Consider the following 16,245-nt stretch of genomic DNA (forward strand, 5'->3'; position numbering starts at 1 on the left):
TGTCTGGTCACTGTGGCTCAAACTGTCTGGACACTATGGACGCATGCACATACACACTTTTGTGCGCTAGAGTCAAGCGGGGATTGTTTGTCAGGGTGAACTCATGGGAGCGCCAAAGGAAGGAAAAGAGACTTGTGTTTCAACAAGCTAACCTAACAACCAGTGGCTGTCAGTGCTCTCTCAGTCATGCTCCCTGCCTCGCCTGCACAGCACAGCTCGCAAGCATGCTCTAAGCACCCTGCAGAGCTCTAATAGCAAAGCATGTGTGCACCACTACAGCCTTCTTAGTAAGGAGAAGAGAGGCAAGATTAACAGTAGTACATCTAAAACAGCGTTAATAGTTTTAAACAGCGTTTAAAAGAGGATACTATGCAGGAACACTACATCTACCATTAGCCTAATAGACACTGACCTTAATCTTTTAATTAAGGCGGATCTGTGGCACAGTAGTCTTACAAACCAGATTCCTGTTCACTGTTGTAAAGTCTGCTGAGATTTTGATCCTTCAGTGTGGCTAAGAAACACTCTTGACATTGACAGGAAGGAGCCATTTTTAACTGATAGGCTAAATGCTCTACCACAGGCTACTGCTTTATTATGCTCGGATTATGCTGGGATTTAGCGTCAAGATTCTGACAGCTGTAGATATTTTAGACCTGACTTACCCTTCGTAGGCTGGCTTCTGAGTTGACAGCGTTCTCCTGATGCACCCACTTTGACCCCGGCAAGCCGAGCCCAGGTGGGTATGAGTGTGTGCCATTGGGGTACTGCCAGATGATGGGGTAGAGGCCCAGGTGGTTGTAGGAGCCTCCGGCGTGTGTCTGGGGCATCAGAGGAGGAGGAGGAGGCTGCTGCTGCAGGAATTGCTGTTGCTGCTGGTGGGGATGTGGGTGGTGGGCAGCCAGGGCAAGGTGGCTGAGGCCACCCGAGTCCAGACGGGGGTGGCCACTCAGCAGAGAGGCAGGGGGCATTGCAGGCAACACAGTGGGGAGCAACGGGTGATGTACCGAAGGGTGCGGGTGGGGGCTGAGATTGGAGGTAGGGGGCAGAAGGTGGGAGGGGTGGTGCGAGCCAGGCGTCAGGCAGGTGGCGTGGGAGGAGCTATGAAGCGGGTGCAAGTGAGGGGGCAGGTAAGCCACGTGATTGCTATCAGTTTCTGGCCGCACCAGTGCCGGATCCCGGTATACAGTGAAGTGCTCGTTCTTGTCAATGATGAGCGGGCTCTTGGTGGACGGCACGGGCTTAAAGCCGGAGCGGGGGGCGGAGTCAGACTCCTGTTTGGAAATGGGCCGTCCCACTGAGGGAATAAGGATGTCTGAGTGCCGGCTTGATTTGTGCCTCGAGACCTCCGGGGATGTGTTTGGCTTCGGCTTCAGGGCTTCCAAGACGCCATGGGTTTTGGACTTCATGGCATCAGGCGATGGGTTGCGCTTCAGGGACTTCAGTGTGTCGGGCGAGGGGTCGGATTTTGATTTAGCCACGTCGGGTGAAGGGCTAAGCTTGTGCGGCTTCCGTATTTCCTCAGCTAATGCAGTATTCTTAATGCAAGGCACAATGGAGGCATACTGCTCCTGTGCCTGTGCCTTCTCCCGCTCCCTCTCCGCCACAGCTGCCGACTCGCTGACTGATGTCACTGGCCGGATGACCTCAGAATGGGCAAACTCGATCTTGTTGCCCAAGCTTCGGAATAGCTGCTGTGGCTCTGCCTCCGGCTTCCTGCACTCTTCAGTTTCAGAGCTGTAGGCCTCACACTTTTGAGAGGCTAACAGGGCACACACAGCCTCTGAGCTTTCTCGGGAACTTGGGTGAGATGTGGCAACATCATCTGTGATGTCAATTACACACTTGGGGGTTTGCGTCCTTGGTGCCCCTGTGCCATAATGGTCCTTGGACATATTTTTCACAGTGCTTTTCATTTCCACAATGCAGCCTTGAACTTCAGAAGGACTTGAACTCTGGGGCTGGCTGGAAGGGGGCAGAGGAGACCGCCTTTCATCCGGCAACCTTTTCTCAATCAGACGCTCATTTTCCGTTGTCTGAACCCCTTCCATGGTCACTAACTTGCTGCTGCTCTTATCTACTGACTGTATTTCCTCCCAGGGAGAAATCCTACTGATGGCGGCTGGTTCCTCAAGAACCTTGCAGACTTGGGGCTTCTCCTCGTCTTCCTCGCTGGCCTTCAAAGCGCTTTTTACCTTTAGCTCGTTCTCTGAACTTGGCTCAGATGATGAGTCCAAAAGCCTCTTGTTTGAGTTCTCAGAGTCGCTGCTCTCAGACAGGTCGGAAGCCTCAGTCTTTAACCGCTTTAGACCGCTCTTTTTTTCCTCCTCCTCAGCTTTCCTCCGCTTGCTCATGATCTGTTTTGATTTATTCCTAGAAAAATCTGCAAAGCAAGAGAGATAACTGTAAGACTGGTCTGCTAAGATCAGGAACTTAAGCACCTGAAGACAGAAAGCTGCATAAACCCACTAGAAACACCCACGAGAGCAGAGCACGAGAAGCTGCGATCTAATAGGTCTTTTAAACAAGGCTCTCTGTGGAGAGCTCAAGCGTGCTGCTCTCATGAGTGGTTATAACAAGAGGATGAGGTCACTCTCTACTTGGGTTAGATGCTGATTGAATCTTAAGTGCTGCATTAGACGAGTGACGGATGAGCTCCTGGTTATGTTGTGCACACTTAAAAGGTCCATTTCACTGCAGCGACTGTACACACCCCATCCCTCAAACTGATGGTGTGGATTTGCATTATGTGCCCTGGAAGTGGTCAACTATTGGATTCCTCTGCAAGCTTTTGTTTTACTAGGAGTAAATCCAGACTTAATAGTATTGGCTGGAGCACGGTTCTGTAGTCTCCGATACAGAGCATGAAACCAGTTTGTGAGCCAGTTCTAACACTAAATGTATGAAGTAAATCTTCTAATAACAGAAAATTCAATGAATCTGAGTGGAATTTCTAATTCACTTGAGTGGGGGAACGCAATTAGTGATTATTTGCTCATCAGCATTTGCCCTATAATGGAATAAAGAATAATGTGGTGCTTCTGGGGAAAGAAGAGTGCAACTGCTGTTATTCTTGAAGTAACCATGCCACTCATATGGCACTTTTTCAACTCTTTCAAGTGCGTGTGTTGTCAATGAAGAGGCATAGACTATGACTGAAAAGCAGTGTAAAGTAAAGGGGTTGGACAGTGAAACTTAAACACCTGGTTTTAGACCACAAAAATGTATTGTCTCGACGGACAGTTCTGGTGGAAATATGACAGTTGAGGTACACACTGAATTCTGCCGTGATTTGGACAGCCGTGGTTGTATGTTTTTTGGATACAATCCGGGTCAGCACCCGAACATCCCTTTCAGACAGCTTCCTCTTGCGTCCACAGTTAATCCTGTTGGATGTGGTTGGTCCTTCTTGGTGGTATGCTGACATTACCCTGGATACAGTGGCTCTTGTTTGGCCTGGATACTCTGGTATGTCACCCATAATGTTGTGTGCATTGCAATATTTTGAGCACAACTGTGCTCTTACCCTGATAACTGAACCTTCACACTCTGCTCTTGCTGGTGCAATGTGCAAATAATGAAGATGGCCACCAGACTGCTCCAATTTAGCCATGAAACCTCCCACACTAAAATGACAGGTGTTTTAGTTTCCTTGTCCAACCCCTGTACCTTAGTAAAATAAAATGGCATATTTATTGTATGATCTTTATATAACAACACTCTAGATTAAGGTTTTGAAAGGGTAACTACCTCCCTTTCCTCCTCCAGTGTCCATCTTCTCCTCCTTGATCTTTTCATCATCTGGGACACTGCTGTCTGAACCTTTCCTGCGGGATGACCGGGAACCACGCTGCTGGCCCGGCGATGACTGCTGCTGCTGCTGCTGTTGCTGTTGCTGGTGCTGCTGGGATAGCTGCTGCTGAGCATGCTGAGATTGCTGCTGCTGGGCCTGAGAGCCCTGCTTAGGGGTGGAGCCAGACGAGTTCATCACTGGTCTGGGACTGTTGGCCTGGGCGCGTGTGTAATGACCCTGCAGGCAGCACGCAAACACACACACACACACACACACACACACATTCGACAATGACGCAGGAGGTCACCCATGAGGGAGACTGGATTTACAGGATTTGGCACCAGACTGTGACAAATGTGCATCACTTTTTTTTTTGTATTCCAGCACTGGGTTCAAAATACCACAACCACTAGCACCACTAATACCAATACCAAATACATCACAAGGAATATAAGGAAATGAAAGAAAGCTTCATCTCAACACTTCCTCATCAGTCAACAGCTGGACTACAGACAGCCTAATCCAAAAAAATGGACTAGCCTTAAAAGGAGAGTTCCTATGGCTCTTCTCTGCTCCGTGATTTAACCTTAAGGCCAAGTTTGTGGAACAGCTCTTGCCACAAACTCATCTCATTTGTGCTAAAAAAGCTACTGCAGAGGTACAGAACTAACAGTGCTAAAGTGGTAGAAGTTACAGTGCTACTAGATCTACAGAGTTACACAGGGATATGCAGGTTTCTAAGTATACAGCTCTAGAGCTATTGAGAGGGGGGGTGCGGCCCGGTACCTGAGTGCTTGCTGTGATGCCGCTTGGTCTCCCTCCTGTGGTCTGCTTGCATATCCCCCAATTAATGAATTTAACAGGAAAAAAAAGAGAAGAAACAAAACAGAAAAAAAAACAAACAAAAACAAGGTGGAACAGAGAAGTCTTGTTAATAAAAAAGGGACCAGTGATATATATTTGTTCTACAAGGATCTACGCTTTATTTCGTTTAAAGTAATGCTACAAAAAAGGAAAAAAAACAAGACTTCTAAGCACATAGGAACTTTACTTTAAAAGCTAGCTACACACACATAGGCAGCAAACAGCCAGCACACACACACACACACACACACACAAACGCACAAACTGACATGCACACAGCAATGCACACGCACGATAAAAACAATACCAACTAATACAAATAAAAAGATTCTATTTCCACAGAGGACACACAGTAGCTTTAAAAAATATGTATGCTGAATATTTATCACCAATATTCACAACACAGACAGACAGACAGGCAGGCAGTGTGTGTATATAAGTGTGTGAATGTGTGTCTCTATGCAGCTGTTGCAGTACTCACGTGGGCAGTGTTGCTGTTCTGGCTAGAGCGTGACCTGCGTCTGGATGTGATACCGATATTCTCTCCTTTTAGCAAAGAATGCACCACATCGTCCAGAAAGGTCATCTGTACCATAGAGGGGTCTACGTTCTGAGGCTCTAGTACCTGCATATGGAAGAGATGAACATTAAGGCATGCGACAGAAAATGATTTGCCTGGTCACACAGGTCCAAAGTATGTAAAATCCTGGCAAATATATACAAATCTACACTAAGAAAATGAGCTAAAATGGGACATTAAGCATCTATGTTACAACAAGCATTTGTCTTTTTATAATATGAGGAGAATCTCACCATATTTAGCATGTTAATAGTTTCATATGCTTATACTATTTTGATGAGAAGATACTTCTATATAGGTAACCTATATATGAATTAAGGGTGCACAATATATTGTTTCAGGATCGATATCACACCGTCACATTGCAGGACAATAAATACATTTTGCTGCATAAAAATGCACAAAATAATTCACACTTTTCTTATTTTGCATGACAATATCTAACATAAATTACATCTACCTAATACTATTCATTTTACTCCAATAACTGATACAAAGATTGCATTTTTCTCAACATCTTGACATGTGGGATCATTTTTTATATAAAAACAAAAAAAAAAACAAAGCAGAACAACAAAAAATAGCAATTGCAGTGTTTTTTCAATATAATACAGTCCTAAAATCAATTTTGCTGACCTCAATTTTGTCAGTTATGTTTTTCCAAGCTAGAAGAAATTATTAAATGAATAAATGATCACCTATATTAAATGAATGAGCCGGTACATCAACTCTGTTTAAAAATATACCTTTTTTCATGATTTTCTATTTACATAGAATATTTTAAAATATTTGCATGTATTATTATGTATTTATGTTACAATCTATATATTATGAGACCACTGGAATAAATGTCATTATGATCATTATGATTTGCTGCAATTCTTTTTGAAACAATATTTTGTCCAAACAGTACTAGTTATAGTGACAGGCCTCTCAGAAGTGAATAACTTTATTTGTGAGTTTTTATTTTGTAAAGGTTTTAAAGGCATAATGTAAGGTTGGATACATTATGGGAATCTGGGTAGAACTGAATTAAGTGGTTTTGGAACATAAAAGCACAAAAAGCATTAAAGATGGTAAAAAAATAACAATAAAAATACAGTATTGAGGATGGGCCCTCAGTTGTATCACTGTTTCAGTTTGTTAGCTCAGGCCTTATAATAAAGTGCCGCAGAAAATTGGTCTCATGGGAATAGTGAGTTTGATAGTAACAGAGAGGGTCCAAGTGGCTGAATACCTGATCATTCATCACGACCATAGTGCGGCTGAAGAGGTCGTGGTGAGTGATGATGCCTGTGAACCACTGGGTGGCTGAGTCTTGTCTGTAAACTCGTACGCGGTATCCATTTAATGAATAGGGACCTGGGGAAAGAAAAGGTGGGAAAGTAAGCAAGCGAACAAAAGCATTAGCGGTTAGCATTCAGGTGACACCCACACACACACACACAACACAGAAGCAAATACATTTTATTTAACTCAATTTCATCCTCTAATAGATATATCTAAATATATCATTATAAAAGAAATAAATATTCTTATTAGTGTTTACCCTGCTCCCCAAACAAATTATCCAGCTAATCAGCTGAACAGTGAGAACTTTCTGAACAGAAAAAAACACCAAAATGTGTAAGACATGCGAGGAGCTTGTTGTTAACTCAATGAGCTGTGTGATTATAACATTTTCTTATCATTGTGTGATTCGGGTTGTGCATCTGGTCAGACTTAGGCTCAGGCAGAGAATCTAAACTCTAGGCTCAAATGCATCTCAGATCTGTATCTGCGCTAAACACAGCTCTGGAAAAATAATAAGACCTCTTAAAAATTTAAGACCACTTAAAAATTATGAGTTTCTTTGATTTTACCAAATTTAAATCCTCTGGAATATAATTAAGAGGAAGATGGATGATCACAAGCCATCAAACCAAGCTAAACTGCTTGAGTTTTAGCACCAGGAATGGCATAAAGTTATCCAAAAGCAGTGTGTAAGACTGGTGGAGGAGAACATGCCAAGATACATGAAAACTGATTAAAAACCAGGGTTATTCCTCCAAATACTGATTTCTGAACTCTTAAAACTTAATGAGTATAAACTTGTTTTCTTTGCAAATTTGAAGATCTGTTTTGTTATTTCAGCCATTTCACATTTTCTGCAAATAAATGCTCTAAATGACAATATTTTTATTTAGAATTTGGAAAAAATGTTTAGTTTATAAAATAATACAACAATGTTCATTTTACACAAGCATATACCTATTAATAGCAAAATCAGATAAACTGATTTCTCTGATTCAGAAACTTAATGTTTTCCAGAGCTGTATGTCTCTGCTGTGTTTACACTTGCTTGGGGTCTACTATTTATGCAAAATAGTTCTGAGCAGCCAAGCCCTGACAAGAACATGTTGATCAACTTGTTGAACTCAAAGACCTTTAATTTTAGGTCATCTGAGAATACGTAATGCATACAGGGTGAAGTCTGTACGAGCCTATTACATCAGGTTCCTCCTTTTTTTAATCTTTCACCACACAGATCTAGCCTTGCTTCTATAAAGAAACAAGTATGTTTTAAATGAGATGGGTAAATGCTATGTGTGAAGAACTATCAAACAAGTGTATTTCTCCTATGACTTTGCTTTGCTTTGAACACTTTATTTTTAACACTGTCACATGACTGGAATTTTACACATTTCTCCAGTAAACACCAATCATGCCTTGAAGTGCTGACAGGCAAAAAAAAAACTTTCCTAAAAGAAACTCTGTTTAGTTTACTAGTAATGTGAATCACATGCGAGACAAATGTAACCTTTAACCCAGTTCCTGAGAAACGCCAGTCAGTCCACATTTTTCTCTCTTCTATTCCTCAGCACGCCTGAGCTCAGTCACGCGAGAAGCAGAAACATTAAAGCTGTCTGAGTCCAGGAGGGAGAGCAGGAGCAGGGGTTAGCTAAGCTAGTCCTTGAGTGCCTGACTGAAGGTCTCTGCCTCAGAGGCTCAGACCTGGAACACACAAGGCTTCCATAACGTTATGAAAAGGGGAGTTTGCTGCCACCGCAGCCTTATAAATGCCTGAGTAATGGCCTGTGCTCGGCCGCGGCCGTCATGAGCGCCGTCATGAAGGCGCGTTAGCCGCAGAGCGAACCATCGGTCTGCCAACTCCATCCCCAAACACTGCAACTCATTACAGCAGGCCGGGTCATTCTCTCTCTCTCTCTCTCTCTCTCTCAATACTGCTCAATACTTCTGCACTGCCCTCTGCCAAGCCAGCAAACCAAGCACACACACGTATAATACACGTGAACACACACACACACACACACACACACACACACTCCTGTGAGAGCCCTCACCCCACATTCACAGACTCAAACACAGAACAAAACCACACTTTACTTTTCACCGTCTCAATTTTCCCCCTCCATCCATCCATCCATCCCTCCCTCCACCAAAAACTTTGGCTGGGAGATTCTTTCCATTCTGCCATGCCCTGCTGGCTGCTAAGTTCAACAATTATCTCTAATTGTGGGGCTGGAATGCTGTTGTGGACCTTGTAAACAAGACCTTTTGCCAAGAGCCACCAGAACAGGCTCCCCATGCGCAGGCAGGTTAGGTACAGCTAAGCAGTCAAGCAGCTTCAGGGGCACAGCACACATAAACATACTCGCCACACCCACAACCTATCAGGGGAGGGAACGAGTGAAAACATGCGGACGGCCTCTTTGTTACAAAGAATTCCTCAATCAGAAGATCCAACAAAAACATACCGTAATTACTGGAGCGTGTGTTGTGATAGTCTTACCTTGCATAAAAATTTCCTGCACCTTCTGATCTTTCACCCAGCCTTTCACTTCTTCATGAAGCTGTGGATTGTCCCTGAGAACAGGACTCAAGCTGTCCACTTCATCCTGCGAGACATGACAAACAGACAAAAGCGAGTTAGCATCCAAGCAACGTGTGTGTGTGTGAGGTACATGTGAGCATGCCACCACGATTTAGAACAAGACAACAACATTCAATTCACAGATTGAATTTTAACAGTTTTATTGTTTTTTATTGCAAACCATGGCTGCAGCTCCAAGAGAGCAGTATTTTTTTATCAGTACAGGAATATCATAATATTTTAATATATCAATATATTTTTACACTCCTAACAGGCAGCGTCTACTTCCCAGCTTTCTAAAATGGTGTTTTCAAACAGGAAGAAAAATGCAATAATGCGTAGTAATCTTCTTCCTCAGACTGGTCCAAAGGAAGAAGGGAATCCATCCTGGGGAAACAACCAATTGCCCAACAGAAACTTTACAGCTCTCTCCTGGTCTGTGCTGCTGAAAGATCTACATCCTTAACTCATCTTAATACATTGTAGGGCATTATTGAAGTTCATGTATTGTCAAGATTTTCCCCTCACACCATTCTCTCATCAGGCTCATCATCTCCTATCTTCACTGCTTGACCCCAACAGTGACCCTGATTGATGTGAAGGAACACCACCTTTTTCCCCCCTTCTTTCAATCTCTCGGTTTGAATTCCACACACTAGTTTCCATCATTTCAAGGTCCTCTCACTGAAGAACTTGACTCTCGTTTAGTTTTTATTTTTCATTGTTTGCTGACAAGAACAATTACTCAGTTACACTTGTTTCAACCTTTAATTAAAAAAATAAAATCAAAAGTCCAACAGCTGTTTACTGCTTATTGTCCTTCACTGCTAGCATTATTCTGACAATAGTCTTTAACAAATGAGTATTCCACTGTTTCTTTGCTTTGCCCTCTGCATGTTCACTAAAGACAAAAAATAAAATCCTTTCCTATGGATAAGTAACCAACAAACTACACAGCAACTGTTAAACTTGGGGAAGTTTCAGTCATCAGGTAAACATTCTCAGAAGTTCATCAATATTGGTCAAAATTGCCATTGTTAAAATACATATCTCTATGCTTAGTGTTTTCTATTAATATATTTGTAGATAAAATAGCGCAGTCGTTGTGACCCAAGCTACACTTGCACTCAATCGAGGTAGGATTTATCTTATGCCAGAAATCCTCTTTGTACTTTATCCATCTCTCATTTTGGGTAAGACTGTCTGCCAAAACTTTATATAAATATGAACTCTAAAACCATGCCCTCCATCCAAGAGAGTAATAACAACAGTTTTAAAGAGAATCAGTGGGTCAAGAGGGTTGAGCTTATAGTTTTCCATTGGGAAAAGAATAAAAATAAAGCAACAGACTAAAAAATACAAACAAAATCAATAGACTTTTAAAGGCTGCAGTGCATTTATATGTATATACATGCTAAAAGAGCTAATTGGAATGCTCAGGAGTCTCCCATGAGTGTGTGTTATGCAGAAGATGAGGGTATGAAGAGCAAGCTGGATATTCTCACGCAACCACTATGCAATGCAATCAATGGTGGGTCTCGCGACACTTCAGGGCAGCAGTGAGAGCAGGAAATTTCGATCCACCGCTGTGCTGCAAAGACCAATTCCACAGGTTTCCCTAAATTATTATTGCTCAAAAATATTCTTCAACAAGACTCGAGAAACTTTCCAACAGGTCAACTTATGAACCTCTGTGGAATTTCTGTTTAAACACAAACACATTTCCAAATCAGAAAGTCCAGGCATTTCAGTTTATGCACCCGAAAAGCTAATGGCCCCTCAGTGGCAAATCAATCTACAGATTCCGACCTCTTTCACACACTCGCTTCTGTAGTACGTTTCCGCTTCACAGGAGCCTGCAGTCAGCCTGGTGTGTGTGTGAGTGTTTGTGTGAGAGTGGTTGGCAGGGGTCAGGCGGGGTGAGAGGGAAATCCGCTCACCACTTCCATTAATTGTTGTTGGTGATGAGGAGTGGGAGGAGGCCAGTAAAGGGAGGGCGGGGGGGCAGAAGCCTGACAGAAGCAGACTCAGCCTATTTACACAAGCACTCACACACAGCATGGCTGATGAATGGAAAGAATCATGCTGGTTTGCTTCCCAAACACAGAGAGATCAAACCAGGGTATGTCTCAACTGACTGACCATGACAATCAATATTAATGCTAATAAAGACATTTTAAATATAAATGTGTAGCAAATTATTTCAGCATCAGATTATGATGATCCGCTGAGTGAGTGGAGAAATAGGAAGAATAGGAGCATCTCTATCACACTACTCTACTGTGGGCTTGGCATGATGCTAACTGCACTATTTAACTTTGATGAAGTGGGCAGAAAAACACTTGCAAGAACAGCGTGACACCACGCAATGCTGTGTAGGCTTACACCCGTTTTACCAGTGCAAGTTGTAAGGTGTTATCCTGTAAAAACTGTGAACACTGGACTGTTTGTGCTTATGAAAACAATTTAATATAACATGAATTATCTGAGTGTATGCACATCATCATTCAATGTAGAATGCCCTACATGCCATGAAAGGTGGCAATCATCATGAGACATGATACTAGGTTCTGTCCCATGATGCAGCACACAATTATTGATGGATCACAATTTAGATCAATAATAACCAGCCCTGATCCTGGAGAACCCTCTGGTCTGCACATTTTTGTGGTTTTCTACACCATAACATTAGCTCTTAATTAGCTCTCGGATCAGTAGTGTTGGGAGGTAGGTAAACACTAAAATGTGCAGGACTGGTGGTTAAGTAGGTCCAGAGTTAAGAATTACTGATGCAGACTGAGCCTGTTTATTGATCTAATATATCCGACACAGCTAAGTCAATATGAAGCTTTTTTTCTTATTATACACTATATTAAATTTAATCATTTACCCTGGAAAAGTAGATCCAAATGGAAAGGTTTCAAATAATTTAGATTTTTGGGATTATTATCAGACTGGTTAAACCTTCTTGGGGTCTGCTGAAGATTTTAGGTGGTTTGTGTAGGCCTTGAGTAGCAAACAGTTACATTCAATGCTGAATATGGACAATTTTAGTAATCTCTGGTGTAGTCTGCAAGTTCTCCAGAGGAAATGCTCTAATTTTGTGAGCAGTGTATTTCGTCCAAGCCTGAGTAAGCAAAACTGTAATCTGAAAAAAAAATTAATCTACTCAGATTTTGCTCCTGAAAACCATTTATTTGGGTGATTAAAGGGTCTACATTTATTTACAGTAAGCTTAGATTTCCAATATTTTTAACAGCATGGTTAGCAGCAGCGCTAGCCATGGTTAGAAGTGCTTAATGCTAGTAAATGCTGACCAACAGCGCTACACTGAGGAACCCTGACTGTTCTGGTAAGCCAGGGCGCTACCAGCTAACGGTTCGTCACACCTAGCTTGTTTTACAGTTCGATATACTCATCTCTAAACAGCAAAAGAGCTAGCACTGCAGTTAGCGGCTAATGCTAATACTGCTCCAGCCTCAGTGCTGGAGAAACTCCTTTATAATGCTGTAGTTTAGTGGAGTGGCTTTACTGCTCCTTATAACCTGACTGGTAACATTAATACATAAGGCGCACTCACATTTTTTGTAAAAATTAAAAGAATTTAGGTGTGCTTTATAGTGCTAAAAATATGGTAAATATGAATTACATCATCTGATGTTATCAGAATGATTACCTCCTTCAAGAGGACACCAGTGACAAAATCTTCACATCATTCAGCCACTAACAAACACAGTCAGACACAGATATAACAACCCTGTGCTGTGGTCAGTGGCTTGCTGACTGCAGAGCTGTGGGTGCAGGGCTGTCACCAGTGGTGTATTGCTGCTGAGCAAAGTTATCGCTATCAGGCTGGAAATCTGGAGCACACTGTGATTCACGTTAGAGAAGTGCGAGCTTTTCTGCTTCTTGCAAAATCTGGGCAAAAACAGTCAGGAGAAACCATAAAAAAGGAAGAGGATCGACTGCAGTGACGAGTTGAGCTCCTGAGAAGCCATAGAGCAGCATTGGGTCATCAAGGTTAGCCGTGGTTACTCGTAACCAAATTGCTCTGATGCAACGACTGAGCGTCAGCGGGCTCAGCCTGAACGGAATAGCGTGTCACTTCCCGTTCCTTTGAGAAAACACACACACACACACATAAATACGCACACACAAACGCCTCCATTCCTGTTTCTATTTTAGGCCTGGAGGCACAGAGGGAAATACATGATTTATTTATCGAGCTGCAGGTTCCACTGGGCACTTTCTCTCTCCCTGCTTTCCTGTACAGACCTTCTAAACAAGCAGTTGTCAGAGAATGAAATCTGCAAGTGCTGCTTCTCCCCTAAAGCCTTTCTATATTTCCACACACAGGGGGTGTGGTGGGAGGGGGGTAAGAAGCGCCTTTCATCTCACTTCACAACAACATCAGCTTACACTCCTGTCTGCCTCTCCACGCCTCTCTCTGCTTTAAAGTCACGTTTAAAGAGTGAATAAAAGTCTTGTTTCGGTAGACGACAGGATGAACAGCGAAAGGATGAAAGACAGTCTGTTCTGAACTGAATACAGACAGAACAGACACAGCTACTGCTGCATCACACTGATATATACACTGTATACTGCGTCTGTCATGTATTAAATCCAGTGTTTCCCACAGCTCCCAAATGCCATGATTTATTTATTTTTTTTAATTAAGTGAATGGTAATAGCTTTTTTAATCTAATACTATTAGTGGTAAATTAACACTATGAGTGGCAAATGTTAACATTTGTTTAACACTAAAGTGTTAAGTTATCTGTAATTGTGTTCAATTAACACAGGTAAATGTGCTGTGTGCATGCTCCAGTTCCATTCAAAATTCCACACATTTTAGATTAATAAGTAATGATATTAGTTGTATTAATTACTATCATGAGAAAATTCCTTAAAAGCAGACAAAAAAGAGACAAAATCAGTTTCCTTCCCTTTTTCAACAAAATGACGTGTGTGAGACAGACGTGTTAATTTTATTAAAATGTAATAATATGGTAACTAGATATTGTTAAAATTGAATAAAACAGCAATTGGATATTGTTAAAATGAGACAAATTGGGAACTGGGTATCGATAAAATAAGAGAATAAAAAATGGATTTTGTTTAAATTGGACAAAACAGGAATTAATATTCTGGGCAAATTAGACAAAATTGAGTTTAGCAATTAAATGAATGGGAATCTGTTCAAATAGGATGAAACAGAAACTGAAATTTACAACGAGACACAATATATTTGGATTGTCATTAGTATATATACAGGTTACGTTAGCTCAAACACTGAGCTGATGCAGATAAGTGTATCAGTAATCAGACTGTATAATCTACCTGCATATCTACACTGATCTGAAAGTGTTACTGGTCAGGATGCCTACAGCACAGCACAATGTAAATGTAGCTAATTTTGCTTCTCATAACCTTCTGCAATATCAATATGGGAAATCTGATCACATCCTAATCACAATCCCTATTAAATTACTATATATTATACTATGTTTGAGTCTCGCTGTGAAGAAAGAGCTCCAATCTCATCTCATCATATAGCAGCTCTTCTTTAATGGACACAGCTCTGTAATCTGTCTCCCAGTCTCCAGCTTCTTCCCTCAATTTTCTCCCAGTGTTCAGCCCACCCCACCCTCAATTCTCACACACTCACACACACACAGCCTCATCTGAAGGGCAGAGCAGACATCCTGTTCTCTCTCTCTCCCTCTCCTGCTTTTTTTTAACACCCTCTCGTCCTTTCTCTCCTGCAACATCCATCACTTTAATGGCAGTGTGTGTTACAGAATTTTCCACATGGCTCCGGCATAGAAGACACAGAGGGATAAGGGAGGTGTGGTGTTTTTGGGGAAACTGGAAAACTGCTTCCAGATCCAGAGCTCTGCTCCAGATACACACGCCTTCCCCTCTCTCTCTCTCTGGGAACATGGCTGGGTGTGTCAGTCCCAGTCCCTTACCGCGGTCCCGGCCAAGTGCCGCAAACACTCCACACACATCCAAAACGCTTGGCCGTGGCTTCTGGAAGCTTCTAGAACACCTCGCCAAGCCTCCAAAAGACTGTGTCTTAGAAACATCCAAATTCTAACCCTGTTAAAATCTATTTTAGTATTTCATGTCGTAAATCACAATTACTGCAAACTGCTAGATAGCCAGAGAGAGCCATCCATTTTTATAATAGTACTATATTATTAGTGGACACTGGACCTACTTTAAACACCACAAAGCAGGAACATTTAGAATGACGTAGATCAAATAATGATAAACAGTATTTACATACTACGAAACAGGGGTTATGGTTCAATATAAAAATTGAGAGCACTTCAGTTTCTGAATCAGTTTCTCTGGTTTTACTATTTATTGGTATATATTTGAGTAAAATGAACGTTGTTCTTTTATTCTATAAACTACGGACAACATTTCTCCCAAATTACAAATAAAAATATTGTCATTTAGAACATTTATTTGCAGAAAATGAGAGATGGCTGAAATAACAAAAAAGGTGCAGAGCTTTCAGACCTCAAATAATGTAAAGAAAACATGTTCATATTCATAAAGTTTTAAGAATTCTAAAATCAATATCAATGGTGGAATAACCCTGGTTTTTAATCACAGTTTTCATGCATCTTGGCAAGTTCCCCTCCACCAGTCTTACACACTGCTTTTGGATAACTTTATGCCACTCCTGATACAAAAAAATCAAACAGTTTAGCTTGGGTTGATGGCTTGTGATCATCCACCTTCCTCTTGATTATTTTCAAGAGGTTTGCAATTTGGTGAAATCAAAGAAGCTTAAGTGGTCTCATTTGTTTCCAGAGCTTTATATAGTAGTTAAGCAAGAGTTTCTAATAAAGTAAACAGTGAGTGAACACAGAGTTTAAAAACTCCAGCAGCACGGCTGTGTCTGATGCACACCAGCACCAGTATGTCATATACCCACCTCCCAAATAATACCTGTCTGTAGTGGTCCTAAGCATTGGAGAAGAGGGTAAAAGGAGTATAACAAAGTGGGTGGGGTTCTAAGCACAACACAAAATGAACCACTGCCTAATCACCTTTACACACATTCATTTGAATAAAAAATAAATTTATATTTTTTTTACTCACATTCTCTATATTAGC

The 16,245-nt window shown here is 41.7% G+C and overlaps 1 protein-coding gene across 2 annotated transcripts in view; it reads right to left on the reverse strand.

Annotated features, from left to right (window-relative positions):
• The window catches only part of jmjd1cb (jumonji domain containing 1Cb), a 172,049-nt gene that overhangs the window by 25,132 nt on the left and 130,672 nt on the right, over nt 1-16,245 (reverse strand). The window contains exons 4-9 of one of the 2 annotated variants that reach the window (XM_049464843.1): nt 9,031-9,136; nt 6,475-6,599; nt 5,139-5,282; nt 4,580-4,621; nt 3,751-4,030; nt 666-2,383 (exon numbers count right to left, since the gene is read on the reverse strand). In XM_049464843.1, the coding sequence (XP_049320800.1) occupies nt 666-2,383; nt 3,751-4,030; nt 4,580-4,621; nt 5,139-5,282; nt 6,475-6,599; nt 9,031-9,136 (2,415 nt within the window). The remainder of the gene's footprint in view (nt 1-665; nt 2,384-3,750; nt 4,031-4,579; nt 4,622-5,138; nt 5,283-6,474; nt 6,600-9,030; nt 9,137-16,245) is intronic. The other variant, XM_049464844.1, reaches the window with a different exon arrangement.

Source organism: Astyanax mexicanus, chromosome 15, assembly GCF_023375975.1.
Source record: "Astyanax mexicanus isolate ESR-SI-001 chromosome 15, AstMex3_surface, whole genome shotgun sequence".
Lineage (NCBI taxonomy): Eukaryota > Metazoa > Chordata > Actinopteri > Characiformes > Acestrorhamphidae > Astyanax > Astyanax mexicanus.